Source organism: Trachypithecus francoisi, unplaced genomic scaffold, assembly GCF_009764315.1.
Source record: "Trachypithecus francoisi isolate TF-2019V2 unplaced genomic scaffold, Tfra_2.0 Lachesis_group16, whole genome shotgun sequence".
NCBI classification, from domain to species: Eukaryota; Metazoa; Chordata; class Mammalia; order Primates; family Cercopithecidae; genus Trachypithecus; species Trachypithecus francoisi.
In genome coordinates, this window is record NW_022681461.1 from 94385717 (window position 1) to 94408463 (window position 22747).

Here is a 22747-nt window from a genome sequence, read left to right on the forward strand (position 1 = left end):
CTTGCCTACCCAGGAGGGAGGCCTGGAGGCATCCCTCGATTTACCCCCTTCCCATGCCTCCTGGGCCCTGAGGCCATCCCCATCCTCCAGCGGCCCTCTGAGGCCCCAGGAATAATAGCAAGCAGCCTCTCCCCGACACCCCTTTCCTTCTCAATGCCATGGTGCCTCTTCCCCACCATGGAGCCTAGAAAGTCTGCAGCCTGGGCCCCGGGAGCCTCTGCACTTGCTGAGCTGGGGAGGGGGTTATACAGAAGCAGCGCCAGAGGCCCTGCAGGCCCCACCTGCCCCCAGGGCCAGACCCAGAGGGCTGGACAGGTCCATCCATACCAGGGGCTTAGGGCTTTGTTCTGAGCCCAGAACAAAAACAATCTCTGTTAAACAAATGGTCTGTCCCCTCATTCCTAGAAAAGGAAGAGAGGGAGAAAAGGCAGGGAGGAGGGTCTAGTTCTGTCTTCCTGAGCCTCCAGGGGGCTCTCAGAGGGGGCAGCTCAGGGTGTGGGGACAAGAGGCCAGTGAGACATCATGGAGGCCACGTCCCTCTGTCTGGGAAAGAAGCTGGAATGGGGCTGAAGAGAAAGACACAATGAGGCGGCCATGGGTGCACAGCAGAGCGGCAGACAGACAGCCGGGCACCCTGAAAGGGAGAGGAGCTGGGAGAGCCAGCGAGCACCCCCCGGCGAGCACACACAGCCTCCTGGGGGGGGCGGTGCAGGGTCAGGGTCTACCTTGTAGGCAACTCGAGCAGGGCATTTCTTCCCCAGCCCCAGAGGCGGGGACATGTGTTTCAGCATCTCAAACATGTCATTGTAACTGATGCGCCCACTGGAAACCCGTCCCAGCGAGGCCAGGGCACAGTGGGGTGGTCCACAGGAGGAGCGGCAGCAGGAGGGGAGCGGGGAGGGGAGTGGGAGGGGCGGGGAGGGGAGCAGGGGGAGCAGGGGAGGGGGGTGTGGAGGGAAGGGGGCGGGGAGGAAGCAGACAAGAAAACAGAGCCAGTTAATCAAAGTGTCGGATTCAAAGCCCAAAATCAAAATAAGTAAAATGAGGGATTTCTTTGCTTGGCTTGACCCCCTCCTGGCCCCCCACCCCCGAGCCTCACCTCCTCACTCCAGCCCCACGAGGGGCAGTGGGCGGGGGTGGCGTCTGAGCTAATGAACATGGAGGGGTGAGGAAGGGCTGCATCGGGGCGGCTTTGGGTTGATAATTTCTGATTTTACTCTTTTAAAAATCACAGTGAATGCCAATCAGAAAAGAGCTGGTTCACCCTGCCAGAAGAGCTGGCAGGCAGGGTCAGGTGGCAGATGAGGCAGTGGTGGAGAACCACAGCAGAGACATCAGCTTTCCTTATGGTCAGATTTGCTTCCAAGTGAGGCTAGAGGCTAAAAAGGTAGAGAATATCTGAAACAAACCAGAAAACTAAAGAGGGAGCCCTGAAGCTGTAGAGCCAAAACTTGACCTTGGGGCAAGTCCTGCTTCAAGCCCAGAGACGCCCGAGGCCAGCCCAGGGCAGGGCTGCTGCTGGGGGTCAGGGCTGGGTGGGAAATGGGAGACTGCAGGAGGGGGGAGGAGCTGGCGGGACATGGCCTGGGGCCACCTTGCACCGGCTCTGACAGCAAAGGGGCAGGCTTCAGGATCTGGGAACCTAAAGGCTCCGACAACAGAGTCTTCCCAAGTAGAGAGGCCACTAGGCCTGGGGCCTACCTCCAACCCTGGGACACCTGCCTGTGGGCTTGGGGTCCTAGAGACACAGCCAGATTCAGGTGGCCCAGGAGAGAAAGGGGACAGCCTCTTCCTGGCAGATGGATCTGCCCCGGGGCCTTGCCCTCCGCCCACAGTTCCAGACCAGGGACTCTTTGGCTGAGCTGAGCGCACCACTCCAGAGGCAAAGCAGGACGGCTGGTCTTTGGCCCCCACCCTGCCTCTGCCCTTTCCTCCCCCAGGGACTGGAGAGCCACTGGGTTACTGGGCTCTTTCGACCCAGAGGACGGCTGCTCCTGGGAGGCCTGTGCCCACGCTCCCCTCCTCTGGGGCCCTCGGCCTTTGGCCTGACCATCAGCTCACTCTTGAGAGCTCAGAGGAAAAACCGGGCAAGTCGGCTGCTTCCTTGATGCAGGAGGGACCTAGCCCCCATCTCCCACCCAGCGAGCTGGTCCCAGCCATCATGGCCCAGCCAGAAAGCTTTCTGTGCACTCTCAAAAGGCTGCCTGTCCCCAGCCAGCTAGAAGGGTCAGGGGAGATTAGACAGGGAACCAAAGCATCCAGGAGGCTGGAGTGCGGGGCAGGACAGGAGGAAAGAAAGGGGAGGCGTCGTCATTCCCAAACCAGGCAGGGAGTGTGTGCTGTGTTTGCATTTCGGGCAGGGAACTATGCTGGATGGAGGCTCTGAAGTTGCAAACCTTGTAGGCCAACCTACGAGGGCAGTTCTTCCCTAAGCCAACGGGTGGCGCAATACAACGCAACAAACTGTACATATCCTTATAATGAATCCGGCAACTGGAAAGGAAATGTCACAGGTTATGGCAACAAAGGCAGGATGGAGCCCGACCCGCCCGCCCGCCCAGCCTGTGATGGGAAGACCAGCCTCGCGCAGGCGTGGCGGCGGAGGTGAGGGGTGCACTGGACAGGTGGCACCTCGCTGGGGGACTGGGGCCTGGAGCTCCCCGGGAGGTGTGGCAACCCCAGCGAAATTTCCAGAGCCCGATGTGTGCAGGAGCCGTTCCACATAGAACACTGCGCTGCCCTCCCTCTCGGTCAACTCTTCCTGTCACTGCCTGAGTGACGATGCTCCCTGGGCCTCCCAGGTCAGCCAAACCCTCTGCTGCACCACAACACAGTGGGTCTGCTTCTCTATCACAGCAACCTCAGAGGCCCACACCCGTCTGCCTCCTGACTGACCCCGTCTCCCTGAACGCTGTGTCCTCCCCTAGAAGCCCTGGTCCAGCTAAGGACCTCCTATCATCGTAGGGCTGGCGTCCTTGGGTCACCACCAATGCTCCTCTCTCCTACAGTGTAGCCCCCTCGGTCCAATCAGCTCCAAATCATGTTGAATTTCCTTCTGTAAAAGGGGGAAGAAACAGGAAGCCCCACCTGGGCCTCACCAAAGGTGTTTGCTAAGGTTGTTGCAGCCAAGGGACCACCACAGGGGGCTGGACACATGTGACACCTCCCACCCTCCCCAACTGTCCCTGCCCATCAAGCCCAGGTGAAAAGTGTGGGCCTGACACCATCACTTCTCGATTCAAGGACTGTACCCACTGTCTATAAAACAAAATCAAAGCGACTTGCTTAACCAATTTCAATGCCCTTCTCAACCAGTCTCAGCCTTCCCTGCAGCCCCTCTGCAATGCACTCTCCTCTCCAGCCAGACAGAAGCCAGCTGGCCTCCCTCTCCCCTCTGCCCCACCTCCCATCCCCAGCTCAATCCATCCTAGTTCTCTAGTGCTCAATCCTTCCTATTAAGTTCAGCTCAAATGCCACCTTCTCTCATTCTTCAGGCCGGACGTGGCCTCTCCTTCCTCAGAAATGCTCTGGCCTTGAGCTACAGTCCCCACATGGTCTCACTGCCAAGCCCGCCTGAGTGTTCTGACAGCATGTGCCCGTTTCCCCTTTGGGCCCCTGCCCCAGCACATGGCAGATGCCCAGGAGATGTTATTGGACAGATGGGTGGACACAGAAATGAGCAGCCAGACTGCTGCAAGAAGTGTGACTGCAATTCTCCTCTCAAGTCGCCAGGCTTCACACCACAGGGTTGAAGCAACAACAAAAGGAAGGCTGGGAAAAGCAACACCAGGGTGAATAGCTCCGTGCTTTCAGAATCCACCCACAGCAGGCACATGCACACCACAGGCACACACACGCACATAGGCACATGCGCACCACAGGCATGTGCATACCACAGGCACACACATGCACACATGGGTACATGCACACCACAGGCACACACACACAGGCACATGCCCACCACAGGCACGTGTACACCACAGACACGTGCACACCACAGGCACACAGGCACGTGCACACCAGACACGTGCATACCACAGGCACGTGCACACCACAAGCACATGCACACCCACAGGCACGTGTACACCACAGACACGTGCACACCACAGGCACATGCACACCCACAGGCACGTGTACACCACAGACACGTGCACACCACAGGCACACAGGCACGTGTACACCAGACACGTGCATACCACAGGCACGTGCACACCACAGGCACATGCACACCCACAGGCACGTGTACACCACAGACACGTGCACACCACAGGCACACACAAGCATGTGTACATCCACAGGCACACACACGTGCACACCACAGGCACACACACGCACACAGGAACATGTGCACCACAGACATGTGCACACCACAGGTACACACACACACATGCCATGCAGACACATCCACATACAACCACACATGCACGCACATACAAACATGCAGTTCACTTGCACACATATACACACATGCGCACATATATACAATTACATGTGCACACAAACATGAACATGCACATACATGTGCGTGCCTATGTGCATGTACATGTGCACAAAACATACATGTAGACATCTGTGTGCATGCATGCACAACGCACGGGTACACATGCACATATGCACATGCACAGAGTGCACATGTGGTCACATTGTGCAAACACACACAACACAGCCATGTATATGCACACACGTCCTGTTTGTGCACATGCACAGTCACACGTGCCCACACAACTTAGGAAATTTCACAACTTTTGTTGTTGTTTCAAAGTTTCTCCCAAAGAACGAGGAGCCATAGAGTGGTCCCCTGGGAACTGACTACATCACTGCGTTTGTCATGGAGGCTACCAAAAAGGCTCCAGGTGCCCGGTGTTCTGCTCAGGAGGCAGGATCCAGACCCAATCTGCTCAGCTGCCTCTGCTGGCCCCTCAGCTCGTCCTGGCCATCTTGGGCTGCGTGGGGTGAGCCCAGGCTGCTCGTGGGGGCAGAATCATGTGTTGCCAGCAGGTCACATCTGTGCTACTCCAAGGCCCGCAGGTTTTGCGTATTATTTTGTGCGTGCTCTCTCTGGGGTGAGGCCTGTATTCTGTTGCTTACTCTTCAATAAGCTCTTCTCATATGCCCGACTGCCTGTGTCTTCCAAGGATCCCTGTCGGAGACTCTGGCTTTGGTATGGTACCACTGTGCATGGTAACCAAGCTGCTATCTGGCCCAAGTCCACTTCCCGTTCTTCCTGCCTGTGCTCCTGCCGGCGGCTGACTGCGGAAGGCCCAGGAGTAGCTCATAAAGATCGCGGAACGTTGTCTTCCTCTCACGGGCCTTTGCTGATCTGCCTTTGCTCTTTAGTGCTAACTACATGCTATAAAGTGTCTCTGTTTTCTGCAACACAGTCTCCTCTAGAAAAAATACACCCAGAAAAAGCAGCGACTCTCTAGACCACACAGTCAGGGTGACCTGCCTAGAACTCACCTAAATCCTGCCTCAGCTGGAGTCTCTCCTGCCCTTTGCCTAACAAGGTCTAGGTCTTCAGTGTGGTCAATCTCCCCCAAGTCGACTGGGCTTACCCGACCACAGGTGCTGTGTGAATGTGCCTGGGCCTGTCCCTCCCAGCATGAACTAAGTATCATAGGGCAAACGTGTTGCTGCATCAGACACGACAGGGTTCTCGCAAGCCACGGAAATTGTCATATACACCATGAAACACAGACAATCTCTACGTCTGTTCTGCACTGTGTAAAAACTGTATTTCCCAGTTAAAGGAAAAGCACCCACAGAGATGCTGTGGGCCTGGAAGAGCCTGGACAGGAGAGGCCCTGTCCCAGGGCCCCCGATGCTGCCAGTGGCTCCGGACCTTGTCCAGACTGGGAAGGGCCCCGTGCAGCACCTTCTGGACCCTCACCAGGAGGGTGGGGGTGCTCCGGGGAGGCTGAGTGGATAGGAGGGTGGGGAAGTCTAGTCAGGCTCCCAGGCTTTTTGTGTCTGTGGAGGGCTCCCTCTGCTGAGCTGCAGTTTAAGCAAAACCGGGCAGAACCCAGGAGCTCTGTGGACAGACAGTAGGACCTCACCATGAGGGGTCTGACCACATCCTGCCGGCCCTCCCCCAGCAAGGGCGCTGGGAGTAGAGGAGCGCAAGGGGGCGTGGGCAGGCTGGGGAGCTCAGAGAGAAAAGGCAGACCTCGGCGCCACTCACAGTTCCCTCATCCCCCTGGGGCACAGGGAGTGGTGGATGTCTACGCACTCCCTGACAGCTGCTCATCCACGGCCATTTCCTGGGCACGCACTGTGAGTGAGGTGCCAGCAGGCCTCGTGGCCTTGCAGGGAGCAGCCCACAGTAGACACTGCTTGAGTGAGTGAGTGAGTGAACAAGTAAATGAGGAACGAGAGATGGAAGGAATGGACACACGGAAAGATAGAGAAGCCATGCTGCCTGACCTGTCTTCCCTCCCGAATGAGCTCTCAGCCCTGCTGAGATGCCGTGCTGTTCGGGACTCCCGTGGATCCTGATCTCAAACAGCTTCCCCTTCTGACCCAAACCATGCCCTTCCACGTGACTCTTGTTCTGTCTGGAAAGGCGCCGCCTGTCGCCTTTGAAACAAGCAAACCTTTCCCACCATGACAGACGATAGACAAGGGTCTTAAACACACTACAGCCTTCCTGGTAGCTCATCTGATGTCAAAAAGTTCACCAAGCACCCACTATGTGCGGCCTGGGGCTGGGGACACAGAGGTGCACGTTGGCCCCTGTCCCCAAGGGAAAGAGCAGAGGGAGACCCCTAAGCCTCTTAGGGAGAATGTCCTAAAACCCCACACTGAGTTTCACAAGGACGCTACAGCTGTGCTGTCTCCACACTCTCCCACAAGCCCTGCACGGCCCTCACATGACAGGCCTTGGAAGAAGACAGTAAACTTCAGCAGAAGACCCGAGGCTCACAAACCCCATGAAAACCTTCCACGACTCCAGGTACCTCCCAAGGAACTGAACTCAAGGTCTCCAAAGACCCTTATCACTTTATGCAGTCCGGGCCACTGCGCAAAGGCACACGCGATGGCAAAGGGAGGCGCTGCTCAGAGGAGACACCACTGCTGCTCTACACGGAACAGGACAGATCCCTGGGCCCCAAACCAAAACCTGAGGGGGTGCTCACTTCAAACATGTCCGAAGCCACCAGGCCCATCCCAAGATCTATGGGTATGGACCACCCCCAACGACCACAGAGCACCAGGGCTCACTTACCACGCAGCCGGGTCATATTCAGCCCAGACCCGGATGAACTCGTCCAAGTGGTGAGGACCTAGGATGGAAGAGTCCCGCGTAAGGTACTCAAAATTGTCCATGATCACAGCCACAAAGAGGTTCAACATCTGCAGGACAGGAAGGAGAACAGGTAACATAGAGAGACCTCAGTCTGCCCTCCCTGCCGCCCTCCACCACTCTCCAGTGTGTGTGAAGCTCTCAGGATAGCAGGCGTCACTCTGATTAGACCAGCGCATGCCCGACCTGCTCTCCCCATGGGATTTCCCAGGGTTCTGGAATCCACATGCTAGTGTCTTGCCTATTTCAGGCCCCGGAGTTTCTTGTCCATGACCCGCCTTCCTCTCTGTGATCACATTTTCTTTCCCTCTCAGACTGGCCTTCCATGGAATCAGTGACTTGCAGTTCACAGTTTGGACTCTACAGGCCAACAGTTTGGGTTCTTATTTTAAAATTAAGTTTAAAGTCACATAACATTTTAAAACGTACAGTTCAGGGGCATTTAGTGTATTCACAATATCGCGCAACCATCTCTCTCTTTTCAAAACTTTTTTCATCATTCCCGAAGAGTACCTCATACACATGAGGTAATCACCACCCTGATCCCCGCCCCCCAGTCCCCTGGCAACCACCAATCTCCTTTCTGTTTCTATAGCTTTGTCTATTCTGGGTATTTCACATAAAGGAATCACACAGTATGATTTTATGTCTGGCTTCTTTCACTTAGTTTTATGTTTTCAAGGCTCATCCATATTGTAGTATATGTTAGTACGTTACTTCTTTTTGTGGCAGAATAATGTTCCAGTGGTGATACACCACATTCATTCATTCACTGACAGCATTTGGGTTGTTTCTGCCTTTTGACTGTTATGATTAATGTAGCCATAAACGTTCATGTACAAGTTTCTGTGCAGATATATCTTTTCATTTCTCTTGGGTATATACCTAGGAGTGAAATTACTGGGTCATATGGTAATTCCATGCTTCATTTTTTTTTTATGAACTGCCAAACTTCTTCCATAGCAGCTGGTGCATTTTACATTCCTACCGGTAATGTACAACAGTTCCTCCTTCTCCACATCCTTGTAGACACTTGTTATTTTCAAATTTTAGAAAAATTATTGTTATAGCTGTCATGGTGGATGTAAAGAGGTATCTCATATGGTTTTGTTTTGCATTTCCTTAACGACCAAAGATGTTGAATATCTTTTCATGTGATTGTCTGCCATTTGTATATCTTTAGAGAAACGTCTACTCTTATCCCTTGCCATTTAAAAAATTGGGTTGTTTGGTTTTTTGTTGTTGAGGTGTAGGAGTTCTTTATATATGCTGAATATTAACCCCTTATTAAATATGTGATTTGCAAATATTTTCTACCATATTGTTCTGTACATTGTATTTCCACATATTTAATAATGTCCTTTGATGTACAAAACTTTTAAATTTTGTTGTAGTCTAATTTATCTACTTTTTCTTTGGTTGCTCATGATTTTGGTGTCAAATCTAAGAATCCATCACCAATTCTGACGTCTTGAGGATTTACCATTTATGTATTCTTCTAATAGTTTCATAATTTTTGCTATTCTATGAGGTCTTTTATTGACTGAGAAAATTTTGTATATTGAGTGAGGTAGTGGGCCAACCTCATTCTTTTGCATGTGGATATCCAATTTTCTCCATATTGTTTGTTGAAAAGATTATTCTCTCCCTCACTGAATTATCATGGAAAGAAAGACAAGTCTTTCCCCCACTGGCACAACTGTCAAAAGTCAATTGACCACAGATATTTGAGTTTATTTCTGGACTTTCGATTCTACTTAATTGGCCTATGTATCTATCTTTATGCCAGTACCACACTGTTTTGATTACTGTAGCTTTCTAGTACGTTTTGAAATTAGGAAATGTGTTGTTGGAATTAGTTTGCTAGTATGTTGTTGATGATCTTTGGATCAATATTCATAAGAGATATTAGTCTGCAGTTTTCTTTTCTTGTGGCATATTTGACCATGATATAAGGGTAATGCTGGCCTCACAAAATGTGTTAGGAAGTGTTTCCTCCTCTTGTGTTTTGGGAGAAGTTTGAGTGTTCATTTTCTTCTTTTTTTTTTTTTTTTTTTTTTTTTAACTGTAGTAAAGATACCTAACAAAAAATTTTCCATTTTAACAATTTTAAGTGTAGAGGTCAGTGACATTAAGTATATTCACATTGTTGTGCAACCATGCATACCATCCATCTCCAAAACTCTCTTCGTATTCCCAAACTGAAACTCTATATCCATGAAACAGTAATTCCTCATCCATCCTCCCCTGGAAACCACCATTCTACTTACTGTCTCGATGAATTTGACTACTATAGGTATCTCATATAAATGGAATCATACAGTATCTGTCCTTTTGTGACTAGCTCATTTCACCTAACATAATGTCTTCAAGTTTTTTTCACATTGTAGAATGTGTCAGAACTCCTTTTCCTTTTAAAGACTGAATAATTATAGTCCATTCAATGTTCATACCACATTTTGTTTACCCATTCATCTGCTGATGGAAACTGGGGTTCCTTTCTCCTCTTGGCTATTGTGAATAACACTGCTATGAGCATGTTTTGACATGTATCTGTTCAAGTCCCTGATTTGATTTCTTTTGGGTCTATACCAAGAATCACTTTTATTAATCTTTTGAGGAACTGCCATACTATTTTCCACACCACCATTTTACAGTCCTACCCACCAGTGCATAAGGGTTGAAATTTCTCCACATCTTTGCTAATATTAATTAATTAATTAATTAATTCTTTTTTTTTTTTTTTTGAGATGAAGTCTTGCTCTGTCTCCCAGGCTGGAGTGCAGTGGCAGGATCTTGGGTCACTGCAGCCTCCATCTCCCAGGTTCAGGCAATTCTCTGCCTTAGCCTCCTGAGTAGCTGGGATAACAAGTGCACGAGACCACACTTGGCTAATTTTTGTATTTTTAATAGAGACATGGTTTCACCATGTTGGCCAGGCTGGTCTCGAACTCCTGGCCTCAGGTGATCTGCCCATCTCAGCCTCCCAAAGTGCTGGGATTACAGGTGTGGTTTTATTTTATTTTTTGAGACAGAGTCTCACTCTGTCACCTAGGCTGAAGTGCAGTGGCATGATCTCAGCTCACTGCAACCTCCGCCTCCTGGGTTCAAGAGATTCTTGTGCCTCAGCCTCCCAAGTAGCTGGGATTAAAGGCATGTGCCACCACACCTGGCTAATTTTTGTATTTTTAGCAGAGCCGGAATTTCACCATGTTGGCCACGCTGGTCTCAAACTTGTGGCCTCAAGTGATCTGCCTGCCTTGGACTCCCAAAGTGCTGGGATTACAGGCCTGAGCTACTGCACCTGTCCTATTTTCTTTTCTTTCTTCTTCTTCTTTTTTTCTGAGACAGAGTCTCACTCTAAAGCCCAGGCATGATCTCAGCTCACTGCAACTTCTATCTCCCGGATTCAAGCAATTCTCATGCCTCAGCCTCCTGAGTAGCTGGGATTAGAGATGCACCACCAGGCCCAGTTAATTTTTGTATTTTTAGTGGAGACAGGGTTCTGCCATGTTGGCCAGGCTGATCTTGAACTCCTGACCTTAAGTGATCTGTCTACCTCGGCCTCCCAAAGTGTTGAGATTACAGGCGTGAGCTACCGCACCCGGCCTCTTTTCTTTTCTTTTTCTATCTTTTTTTCTTTAGTAATAGCAATTCTACTGGATGTGAAGTGGTATTTCACTGTGGTTTTGATTTGTATTTCCCTAATTATTAGTGATGTTGAATATTTTTTCATGTGCTTATTGGTCATTGTATTTGGAGAAATGGATATTAATCACTTGTCAGATGAATAGTTTGCAAATATTTTCTCTGATTCTGCAAGCTGTCTTGTCACTCTGTTGATTATTTCATTGGCTGTGCAGTAGCGATTTACTTATTTTTACTTATTCAGTTCCTTTTTTTAAAATTCAATCCCTTTGCCCATTTCTTTCTCAAAATTTTTTTTTTTGCTTTCATTATTATTTTTAATTGGCATGCAATAATTGTACCTATTTATGGGGTACAGTGTGATATTCTGACACATGTATACAAATGTGTAATGATCAAATCACAGCAATTAGCATGTCTGTCACCTCAAACACTTATTTCTGTGTTGGGAGCATTCAAAATTTGCTCTCCTATTTGAAAATATTTGAAATATTTGAAAACATTCAACAAACTGTTGTTAATTATAGTCACCCTACAGTGATACAGAAGACTAAAACTTACTTCACCTGTCTAGCTGTACTTTTCTATCTGTTCACCAACCTTTGGCTATCCCCCATTCTCCTAACCTTCCCTACCTCTAGTAACCACTCTTCTACTCTCCACTTCTATGAGAGCAATGTTTTCTAGCTTCCACATGTGAGAACATGCAATATTTATCTTTCTGTGCCTGACTTATTTACCTTAACCTAATGACCTCCAAGCTCATCCATGTTGCCACAAATGGCAGAATTTCATTCTTTTTATGGCTAAATAGTATTCAATTGTGTATAAAGAAAATATTTTAAAAATCCATTCAATGTGTGGATCGACACTTAAGCTGATTCTGTATCTTGGCTACTGTGAATAGTATGGCAATAAACATGGGACCCCAGATATCTCTTTGACATAAATTGATTTACTTCCATTTGGATATATACCCAGTAGTGGAATGGCCAGATCATACACAGTAGTTCTATTTTTAGTTTTTTGAGGAGCCTTCCTACCAACAGTGTATAAGCGTTCCCCTATCTCTGCATCCTCACAAGCATTTGTTATTTTTTGTGTGTGTTTTTGATAACAGCCATTCTAACTAGGGTGAGATGGTATCTCACTGTGGTTTTGATTTGCATTTCCCTGATGATTAGAGATGTTGAGCACTTTTTCATATACCAGCTGGCCAGACATTCGTATGTCTTCTTTTGAGAGATGTCTATTCAGTTCATTTACCCATTTATTAATCTGATTTTTTTTTTTTTTTTTTGCTGATGGGTTGAGTTTCACCTTGTATATTCCAGATATTAATTGCTTGTCAGATAAATAGTTTGCAAATATTTTCTCCGATTCTGCAAGCTGTCTTGACACTCTGCTGATTATTTCATTGGCTGTTCAGAAGCTTTTTACTGAAATGCAATCCCATTTGTCTATTTGTGCTTTGGCTGCCCGTGCTCTTGAGGTCTTCTCCATATAATTTTTGCCCAGACCAATGTCCTGAAGTGTTTTCCCTGTATTTTCTTCTAGTAGATTCATGTTTTTGAGTCTTACATTTAAGTCTTTGATCCATTTTGAGTTGGCTTTTGTATATAGTGAGAGATCGGGTTTGAGCTGCATTTTTCTGCATGTGGATATCCAGTTTCCCTACCATCGTTTATTGAAGAGACTGTCCTGCTCCAATGAATGTTCTTGGTGCTTTTGTTAAAAAATCAATTGGCTGTAAATACAAAGACTTATTTCTGAATTCTCTATTCTGCTCCCTCGGTCTATGTTTCTGTTTTTATGCCAGTACCATGCTGTTTTGAAGTTTGGTAGTGTGATGCCTCCAGCTTTGTTCTTGTTGCTCAAGATTATTTAAGCTATCCAGGGTCTTTTGTGGTTCTGTATTAATTTTAGGATTATTTTTTATATTTCCATGAAGAATGTCATCGGTATTTTGATAGGGATTGCATTAAATCTGTATGGTCCTTTTCACAATATTAATTCTTCCAATCCATGGGCATCAAATGTCTATTTTTTGTGTGTCCTCTTCAGTATCCTTCATCAATGTTTTATAGTTTTCCTTGTAGAGGTCTTTCACTTCCTTAGTGATTTCTTTTGTAGCTATTGTAAATGAGACTGATTTCTTTTTCTGCTAGTTTGCTGTTGGTATACAGACACACTGCTGATTTTTGTATATTGATTTTACTGAATTACTTTATGAGTTCTAAGAATTTTTTGGTGGAGCTTTTAGGGTTTTGTATATATAAGACATGTCTGCAAACAGGAACAATTTGACTTCCTTCTTTCCAATTTGGATGCTGCTTATTTTTTTTCTCTTACGTAACTGCTCTGGCTAGAACTTCCAGTATTATGTTGAATAACAGTGGTGAAAGTGGGTATCTTTTCTTGTTGTAGATCTTTTCCCCATTCAGTATGACGTTGGCTGTGGGTTTGTCAGATACAGCCTTTATTGTGTTGCGGTATCTTCCAACCTAACTTGTTGAGCTTTCATTATGAAAGGATGTTGAATGTTATCAAATGCTTTGAGATGATAATATTGTTTTTGTCCTTCATTCTGTTGATGTGATGTATTATGTTGATTACTGGTTTATTTATTCCTTACATCCCAGGAATAAATCCCATTTGATCACAGTGAATTACAATGTGCTGCTGGATTCAGTTGCTACTAATTACTACAAAATACTATTTTTCTTGAGAATTTCTGCATCTATGATCATCAGGAATATTGGCCTATAGTTTCCTTTTTCTTTCTAGTGTTTTTCATTTGTTTTTGCTTCTGTTTCTGCTGTGTCTTTGTCTGGTTTTTATATTAGGGTAATGCTAGTCTTGTAGACTGAGTTTAGAATTCTCTAGTGAAACACCCTAGGCTTTTCTTTGATGGGAGATTTTTTTGTTTCTTTGTTTGTTTGTTTTTTGAGATGGAGTTTCACTCTTGTTGCCCAGGCTGGAGTGCATTGGCACGATCTCGGGTCACCACAACCTCTGCTTCCCAGGTTCAAGAAATTCCCCTGCCTCAGTCTCCTGAGTAGCTGGGACCACAGGTGTGCGCCACCATGCCTGGCTAATTTTCTTTTTGTATTTTAGTAGACATGGGGTTTCACCATGTTGGCCAGGATGGTCTCGATCTCCTGACCTCATGATCTGCCTACCACGGCCTCACAAAGTGCTGGGATTACAAACGTAAGCCACCACACCTGGCCGAGGGGAGATTTTTAAATTACAGATTAAATTTCATTACAGTAATTGGTCTGTTCAGGTCTTCTTTTCTTCTTGGTTCAATCTTGATAAGTTCCATGTGTCCAGAAATTTATTCATTTTCGCTAGGGTTTCTAATGTGTTGGTGTATAGTTGTTCATAATAGTTACTAATGATCCTTTGTATTTCTATGATATTAGTTGTAATGTCTCCTTTTTTACTTCTGAATTATTTATTTGCATATTTTCTTGCTTAGTCTAGCTAATGGTTTGCATTACCTTTTCATAAAAACAAATTTTTTTTTTTTTTTGAGACAGAGTCTGGCTCTGTCGCCCAGGCTGGAGTGCAGTGGCATAATCTCGGCTCACTGCAACCTCTGCCTCCTGGGTTCAAGCAATTCTCCTGCCTCAGCCTTTCAAGTACATGGGATTACAGGTGCCCACCACCACGCCTGGCTAATTTTTGTACTTTTAGTAGAGATGGAGTTTCACCATGTTGGCCAGGCTGGTCTCGAACTCCTACCCTCAAGTCATCCACTTGCCTAGGCCTCCCAAAGTGCTGGGATTACAGGTGTGAGCCACCGCACCTGGCTACATTTTCATTTCATTGATCTTTTGTAAAGTTTTCATCTCAATATTGTTTCTTTTTGCTCTTGCTCTGATCTTTATTATTTCTGTTCCTCTACTAATTTTTGGCCTGGTTTAGGTTTTATTCCTAGTTCCTTGAGATGCATCATTAAGTCATTTATTTGAAATCTTTGTGTGTTTTTGGTGTAGGCTTTTATTGCTATAAACTTTCTGTTTCATACTGCTTTTTCCATATCCCATAAGTTTTGGCATGCTATGTTTCCTCCCCACCTACCCTGCCCCCTGGTTCAAGTTATCATGACAGGTGTTTCTATTTTTATTGTTTCAATAATTTTTTTTTTTAAGACAGGGTATCACTGTCACTGGGCTGAAGTGCAGTGGTATGATCTCAGTTCACTGCAACCACTGCTTCCCGGGTTCAAGCGATTCTCCTGCCTCGGCCTCCCAAGTAGCTGGGACTACAGGCACGTGCTACCATGCCTGGCTAATTTTTGTATTTTTAGTAGAGACGGGGTTTCACCATGTTGGCCAGGATGGTCTCGATCTCTTGACCTCATGATCCACCCGCCTTGGATTCCCAAAGTGCTGGGACTACAGACGTGAGCCACCGTGCCCAGCCTTCTTTTCTTTTCTTTTCTTTTTTTTTTTTGAGACAGAGTCTCGCTCTGTCGCCCAGGCTGAAGTGCAGTGGCCGGATCTCAGCTCACTGCAAATTGTGCCTCCCAGGTTCAAGTGATACTCCTGCCTCAGCCTCCTGAATACCTGGGATTACAGGCACCTGCCACCATGCCCGCTAATTTCTATGTTTTAAGTAGAGACGGGATTTCACCATGTTAACCAGGCTGGTCTCGAACTGCTGACCTTACATGATCCACCTGCCTCAGCCTCCCAAAGTGCTGGGATTATAGGCATGAGCCACTGTGCCAGGCCAAATTGTAAAACTGCCTTCTTAATTTCTTCATTGGCCCATTTGTCATTCAGGAGAATGTCAATTTTCATGAATTTGTACAATTTCAAAAGTTCCCCTTGTTATTGATTTCTAGTTTTATTTCATTTGTTAGAAAAAAATACTTGATACGATTTCAATTATTTTACATTTGTTGAGACTTGTTTTATGGCCTAACATCTGATTTCTCCTAGATAATCTTCCATGTGATGATGAAGCTAATGTGTACCATGCAATGGTTGGATGAAAAGTTCTGGAAATGTCTGTTAGGTCCATTTGGACTAAAAGGCAGTTTAAATCCAATGTGGGTTTTTTGTTGTTGATTTTCTGTCTAGACGATCTGTTCAATGATGAGCATGGGGTACGGAAATCCCCAAGTGACACTGTGCTGAAATCTCTCTCTCTTTTTGGATCTAATAATATTTGTTTTGTATATCTGGGCGCTCTACTGTTGGGTCCATATATATTGACAATTGTATTTTCTTGCTGAGTTGATTCCTTTATCACTCTATAATGACATTCCTTGCCCTAAACATTTTTTTCTTAAAGAGATGGGGTCTTGGTATGTTGCCCAGGCTGGAGTGCAGTGGCTACTCACACAGGTGTAATCACAGCACACTACCACCTTGAACTCCTGGACTCCAGCAATCTTTCCACCTCAGCCTCCCAAGTCGCTGGGACTACAAGTATGCACCACCACCCTGGGCTTCTTTTCAGAGTTTTTGACTTCAAGTCTGCTTTGTCTGATATAAGTATAGCACTCCTGCTCACTTTGGTTTCTGTTTGTGTGGAATATGTTTTTCATCCCTTTACTTTCATTCTATATGTGTCTTTATAGGTGATGTGAGCTTCTTGTAGCCAGTATATAGTTGGGTCATTTACAAAAATCTGTTTAGCTAGTTTATATCTTTTAAGTGGGGGAGTTTAATCCATTTACATGTAAGGTTATCATTTATAGGTAGGACTTACTCCTGTCATTTTGTTAATTATTTTCTGGTTGTTTTGTATATCCTTTCTTCCTCTCATTATTTATAATTACAGTTTAGTGGTTTTCCATAATAATAAGGTTTATTTTATCTTTCTCTTTTGTGAAACTCACTCTACCAGCGAGTTTTATATTTTTGTGTGTTTTCACGACAGTAATTATCATGTCTTTGCTTCCAGATGGAGGACTCCCTTGTGTATTTCTTGTAAGGCTGGTCTAGTGGTGATGAATTCTCTCACTTCTTGCTTGTCTGGCAAAGACTTTATTTTTCCCTCATTTCTGAAGGATAGCTTTGCTGGGTATAGTATTCTTGACTGGCAGTTTGTTTTTTGTTTTCTTTTTACCACTTAGAATATATCATTTGCATTCTCTCCTGGTCTATAAAATTTCTGCAGAGAAATCTGCTGTTAGTCTAATGGGAGATTCTGTTATATGTGACTTGATGCTTTTCTCTTGCTGTTTTTAGAATTTTCTCTTCTCTTTGACTTTTGACAATTTGACCATAACATGTCCTGGGGAGAACCTTTTTGGTTGAATCTATTGGAGGATCATTGAACTTCTTGGATTTGGATGTCCACATCTCTCCCCAGACTTGGGAATTTTCCAGCTATTAATTCATTAAATAGGTTTTCTATACCTTTTCCCTTCTCTTTTCCTTCTAAATACCCATAACATTTTTTTTTTTTTTTTGCTTAATTGTGCTCCATAATTCTTGAAGGCTTTTCTTCACTCTTTTCAATTATTTCTTTTCTTTTGCACTAACTGATTAATTTCAAATGACCTATCTTCAAGTTCAGAGATTTCTTTTTTCTTCTGCCTGATCAGATTCACTGTTAAAGCTCTCTATTGTTGGTTTTCATTTTTAATTTCATTCATTGAATTTGTCAGCTGCAGGATTTCTGCCTGGTTCTTTTTTTATGATTCCTATCTCTTTGTTGAATTTTTCATTCATACTGCCAGTTGTGTTCCTGATTTCACTGCATTGTCTGTCTGTATTTTCTTGTATTTTGCTGTACTTCTTCTTCTTTTTTTTTTTTTTTTTTGAGACGGAGTCTTGCTCTGTCGCCCGGACTGGAGTGCAGTGGCCGGATCTCAGCTCACTGCACGCTCCGCCTTCCGGGTTTACACCATTCTCCTGCCTCAGCCTCCCGAGTAGCTGGGACTACAGGCGCTCGCCACCTCGCCTGGCTAGCTTTTTGTATTTTTTTTAGTAGAGACGGGGTTTCACCGTGTTAGCCAGGATGGTCTCGATCTCCTGACCTTGTGATCCGCCCGTCTCGGCCTCCCAAAGTGCTGGGATGACAGGCTTGAGCCACCGCGCCTGGCCTGCTGTACTTCTTTAAGAACATTATTTTGAATCCCTTTTCTGGCATTTTTAAAATTTAGCTTTTACTAGGGTCTACTACTAAAGAATTATGTTCCTTGGGTGATGTTGGATTTCCTCGCTTTTTCATGTGTCTTGTGTCCCTTGATGTCTGTACATCTGATAGAACAAATCACCCCTTCCAAACTTTGTACAGTGAAGTTGGGTTTTAGTGTGCCAGCTGGGAAGGGCGTAGTTAATCTGTTTCCAGGTGCAGTGGTATACTCTCCCTACAACTTCTTTAGCTGCATTCAACATCAGTAACTGTGGGCACTTCAGTTGTCCAGGGTGTAGAAGTTTGTGGCAGCAGAAGTGGCAGTGTAGGCTGTAAATGTCCTCAGTGTCAAGGGCTTTTGGGGTCCTGTTATTTTTGTTTTCCCCACAATTGGAAGACTTAGCTGAGGGGATACCTCTTGGTATCAGGTCTAATGGCCTGCAATCAGCTGCAGCACCACTGGGTTCCAGGTGTAGGTGCTCAGAGTGGCTATGGAGCCGGGGTCCTATGCTTAGAATCTCATGAACTTATGGTGGCATCTGGGTCTTGGGGTACAGGTTTGCTCCCTGGGGCAGAGTTGGGTGTACACTGCCCACAGTGCCACGATCTGACTCTAAGCCATTCCCAAGCAGCTCAGGCCCAGGTGGTGAGATTATAGCTGTGATTCTACTCCTGGGTGGGGTGGGGACAGGGCATAGCACTGGTCCAAATCAGGAAGAAGGGGTGCTCTGGAGTTTTGGTCCTGAGAAGTTGGGTACAGCTGCAATTCAGGAACCTGAACCAATAGGGCTTAGTGGCATCTAGGGTCCCAGGGGAAAAGGCACCATGTAGTAGTTACTCTTGACCCTGGGATGGTGAGGCTTGGCAGTTCTGTGAGACCAGGTGTAGCAGCAAGTACCCTAGAATGGCAGAGCACAGCTGTCATTTGAGTCCTGGGGAGGCAAGGAACTCCATTCCGCAGGGCTGTCTCAGCAGCTCAGACTCTAGGGAGCAAGTCTAGCCCCAGGGAAGCAGGGCACTAGAGTAGTTTGGCCTGTGGGGCTGAGTGTCTCGGCTGAGCCAATGCTCTATTTATCTGGGATGGCAGGGTACCATGTCAGGTCAGCCCTGGGATGCACAGCCCTCAGTTCAGTCAGGGCACTGATTCCTGGGGGTGGGGGGCAGGGGCAATGTGCCACTTCAGCTCAGGCTTGGGGGATGTGACTGCTCTGGGTGGCCAATGCACCATTTCCTGGGATGCAGGAAACTGCTTCAACTTAGACACTGGGGAGGTGTGACCACTCTGAGTGGTCAAGGTGGTGTTTTCCCAGGAGGCAGGGTAGCACTTCAGCTCTGGCCTGTGGGCATGGAGGGGAAGGGTAGGTGAAGCAGCTCCACCTCCACTCGGCCCCTTGGGGAAGGGTGTAACAGCTGCTTGCAGCTCAGCTTCGGGATGCCGGTCACCAGTCTCGATTAGTTTGATGGCAGTTTTGCCTCAGGGATAAAGGGAAGCTGTGGCTACTCCAGGAGCAAGTCACACTCCCGCTGTAGTTCCAATTCCTAGGTAGTGGAGCACAGTAGCCACATGGGCTACAGGGGCTGAGCAGTGTTGGCATTGTCTCTTGGGGGAGCACAGCTGTGTGGACTCCAGGCAGCTCCCTCAGCTGGGCTTAGTGCCTTGAGGACTGCAGGGGACCCGAGTGGTGGGGTCTGCAGGTGTCTGAGGTGGTAATGGGGGCTCGCTCCTGGGATCCTCTTGCTTACCTCCTCACCAAAGGGAAAAGCTCCTCCTAGGTCCCAGCTGATGCCAGTTGCAGGATGGAGTGGTGGTGTTTGCTTGGTGTTTCCTTCCATTCTCTAAGTGGCCATCCCAAGGGTGCTCACTAGTGTCTCTGTTACACCTCTGATGTACTCCAAGACTCTCCCTCAATTATTTTCATTAAAATGTAATTTTTTGTTCATTGCTCTGTCTTTTTGAGAAGGACAAGCACTATGGGGAAAGTCAGTCATCTTGCTGATATTACCTCTCATTTCTTTTTTTTTTTTTGAGACGGAGTCTCGCTCTGCCGCCCAGGCTGGATTGCAGTGGCCAGATCTCAGCTCACTGCAAGCTCCGCCTCCCGGGTTCACGCCATTCTCCTGCCTCAGCCTCCGGAGTAGCTGGGACTACAGGCGCCCGCCACCTCGCCCGGCTAGCTTTTTTTTGTTTTTTTTTAGTAGAGACGACGTTTCACCGTGTTAGCCAGGATGGTCTCGATCTCCTGATGTCGTGATCCGCCCGTCTCGGCCTCCCAAAGTGCTGGGATTACAGGCTTGAGCCACCGCGCCCGGCCACCTCTCATTTCTTAATTGGGTTGTTTTACTTTTGTTGTTGAGTTGTAGAAGTTCTTTATACATTTTGTTAAATCAAGTTTAGCCTAATGCTGCCTCCTTATATATTTTAAGTCCAGCCTAAAGGTTTCTCTGTACCTAGTGAACTATAATCTAAATGGAAGTGTAAACAGACTTTGTAACCTATTATCACACCAAGTTTTGGCCAAAGGGGGCCAACTGTTCTAACTGTGTTCAAATAAGGCAAACGTTAAGTTGTAACCAATCAACTGTTTCTGCACCTCACTTCCATTTTCTGTACATCATATTCCTTGTTCTGTCCATAAATCCTCTTCTGCCACGTGGCTGTGTTGGAGTCTCTGAGACTACTCCGACTCAGGAGGCTGCACGATTTGTGAATCATTCTTTGTTCAATCAAACTCTGTTAAATTTAATTTGGCAAAAGATTTTCTTTCAACAATTATGATACTAACCCTTTATCAGAAATGTAATTTGCAAATATTTTCTCCAATTCCTTGGGTTGCTTTTTCATTCTGTTTATAGTTTCCTTTGATGCATGAAAGTTTTTAATTTTGAGTAGACAAATTTATTTTTTCTTTTATTTTGATTCTGGTGTCAAATCTAAGACTCTGTTACTAAGTAAAACATCATCAACATTTATCCACTATGTTTTCTTCTAAGAGCTTTATAGTTATAGCTCTTACATTTAGTTCTTTAATTTTATGTTAATTTTTGTATATAGTATAAGGTAGGAGTCCAACTCCATTCTTTTGTATGTGGATGTCCCGTTTTCCCAGCAAAGAGTGTCCCTTTGCCATTATATGGTCTTGGGCTTCTCTTTATTGGGAAGTTTTCGATTACTGATTCAATCTTCTTACTTGTTACAGGTCTATTCAGATTTTCTACTTAATTCAGTCAGTTATGGTAATTTGTGTCTTTCTAGGAATTTGTCCTTTTCAAAAACTTAGGTTCTAAACTAAGGCTAAGATATTTAACATCTCTAAACCTCCATTTCTTCACTGTAATAATAATAATAATAACAATACCAATCTCAGGACAGTCACAGAGACTAAAATACTTAATGTATTCATAAGACTCTGATAGTGCCTGACTCAGTGATTATCAGCAGGCTGTCACGAACAACTTCATTCCCTATTCTTCCGTCAGCACCCTCTATTCCAATTAATGGAACCAAATCCCAACCTAACCAAGTCCTGCCACCCATCCCAAATTCACAGTCCCATTTTCTCCACGTCACTTCTCTATCAGACCAAACCACATCCCAGTGTTTCAAAACATGAGTTGCATGTCCAATCTGTGAGGGAAGTACCAGAAGAATTAGGATTACAGTTTCAGTAAGGAGACACCAGGATTAGCCAAGAACCATGACTGAGGTCCATGGGGACAAGAACAAAGGACAGTGGCCACGGAACACCCACTTCTCTGCACAGGGGTGACAGCTAAACCCAGGGATTCCTTGACTCATCCTGGACACATCTAGTGAGTGCTGGCCTTGTGCGTGCTGTGGTATCATGAATGTGGCTTTCTGTGGAACCCCATCTCTGCAGCCAGGTACATGGTAAGGTCAGGCTAGTAGGTTTGGCTTTGTGCCCACAGGTGTGCTGGTTCTTACAGCACCAGATGTCCTTGGACAGTATAGAGACCAACGCCTCAGGAAAGTGATTCTCCAAAAAGCCCACCCTCCCTGCTGCCCACAAGGGGTCTTCGGAGGGATCAGGAGATGACTCAAACATGGAAATCCTTCCCTTGGTTTCTGGCAAGTGGCAAAACACAGTTTTGTAGGTCCTTCTGTATTTCTCTATCTAAGTATAAGCTCACCTGTCTCAAGTGTACACCATTCCCAACCACCTCAACCTCCTACTGCACCCTGCAAAGCTCACAGTCCGCCATCAGCACAAGTCCTTATATCTCCATCTCCCCCGAGTGCTCTCCACTTGTTCTTGCTCTGGCTCCAACATCTAAGCGGATGGATGTCCCCTCTGGTCTCTTCTTTAGAAACCTGTTTTCTGGGGCTCACGTCACATATTAAGTTTCCCCTTCCTTCATGAAAAACTTAGCACCTGGCTTGCTGTTTGTGTCTCCACTTCTATTCTTGTTATCATTCTTGTTGTTTTCAAGATCCACAGAGATGGGAGGACCACTGCCTGCCCTCTCCATTCCTGAACCTTCTCACCCATCAGCTCATCTCTTTGTTCCCACAAATCATGCTAAACATGCTTATCACCAGTGATCATGCTAATGTTAATGCAATGATCTTGCAATAATAATGTCATGACGGCAATGATGTTTACTGATGGCATCACTCACTGTCTCCCACATCTCCACTTCACACATCCCACTCTGCTCACATCGCCTACTTTT

At 46.3% G+C, this 22747-nt stretch overlaps 1 protein-coding gene across 14 annotated transcripts in view; it reads right to left on the reverse strand.

Moving 5' to 3' along the window:
- Nucleotides 1–22747, reverse strand: part of CACNA1B (calcium voltage-gated channel subunit alpha1 B) — a 252505-nt gene that overhangs the window by 21139 nt on the left and 208619 nt on the right. For all 14 annotated transcript variants that reach the window (XM_033238339.1, XM_033238326.1, XM_033238337.1 and 11 more), the window contains 2 exons: nucleotides 7226–7353; nucleotides 726–822 (listed from right to left, as the gene is read on the reverse strand). In XM_033238339.1, the coding sequence (XP_033094230.1) occupies nucleotides 726–822; nucleotides 7226–7353 (225 nt within the window). The remainder of the gene's footprint in view (nucleotides 1–725; nucleotides 823–7225; nucleotides 7354–22747) is intronic.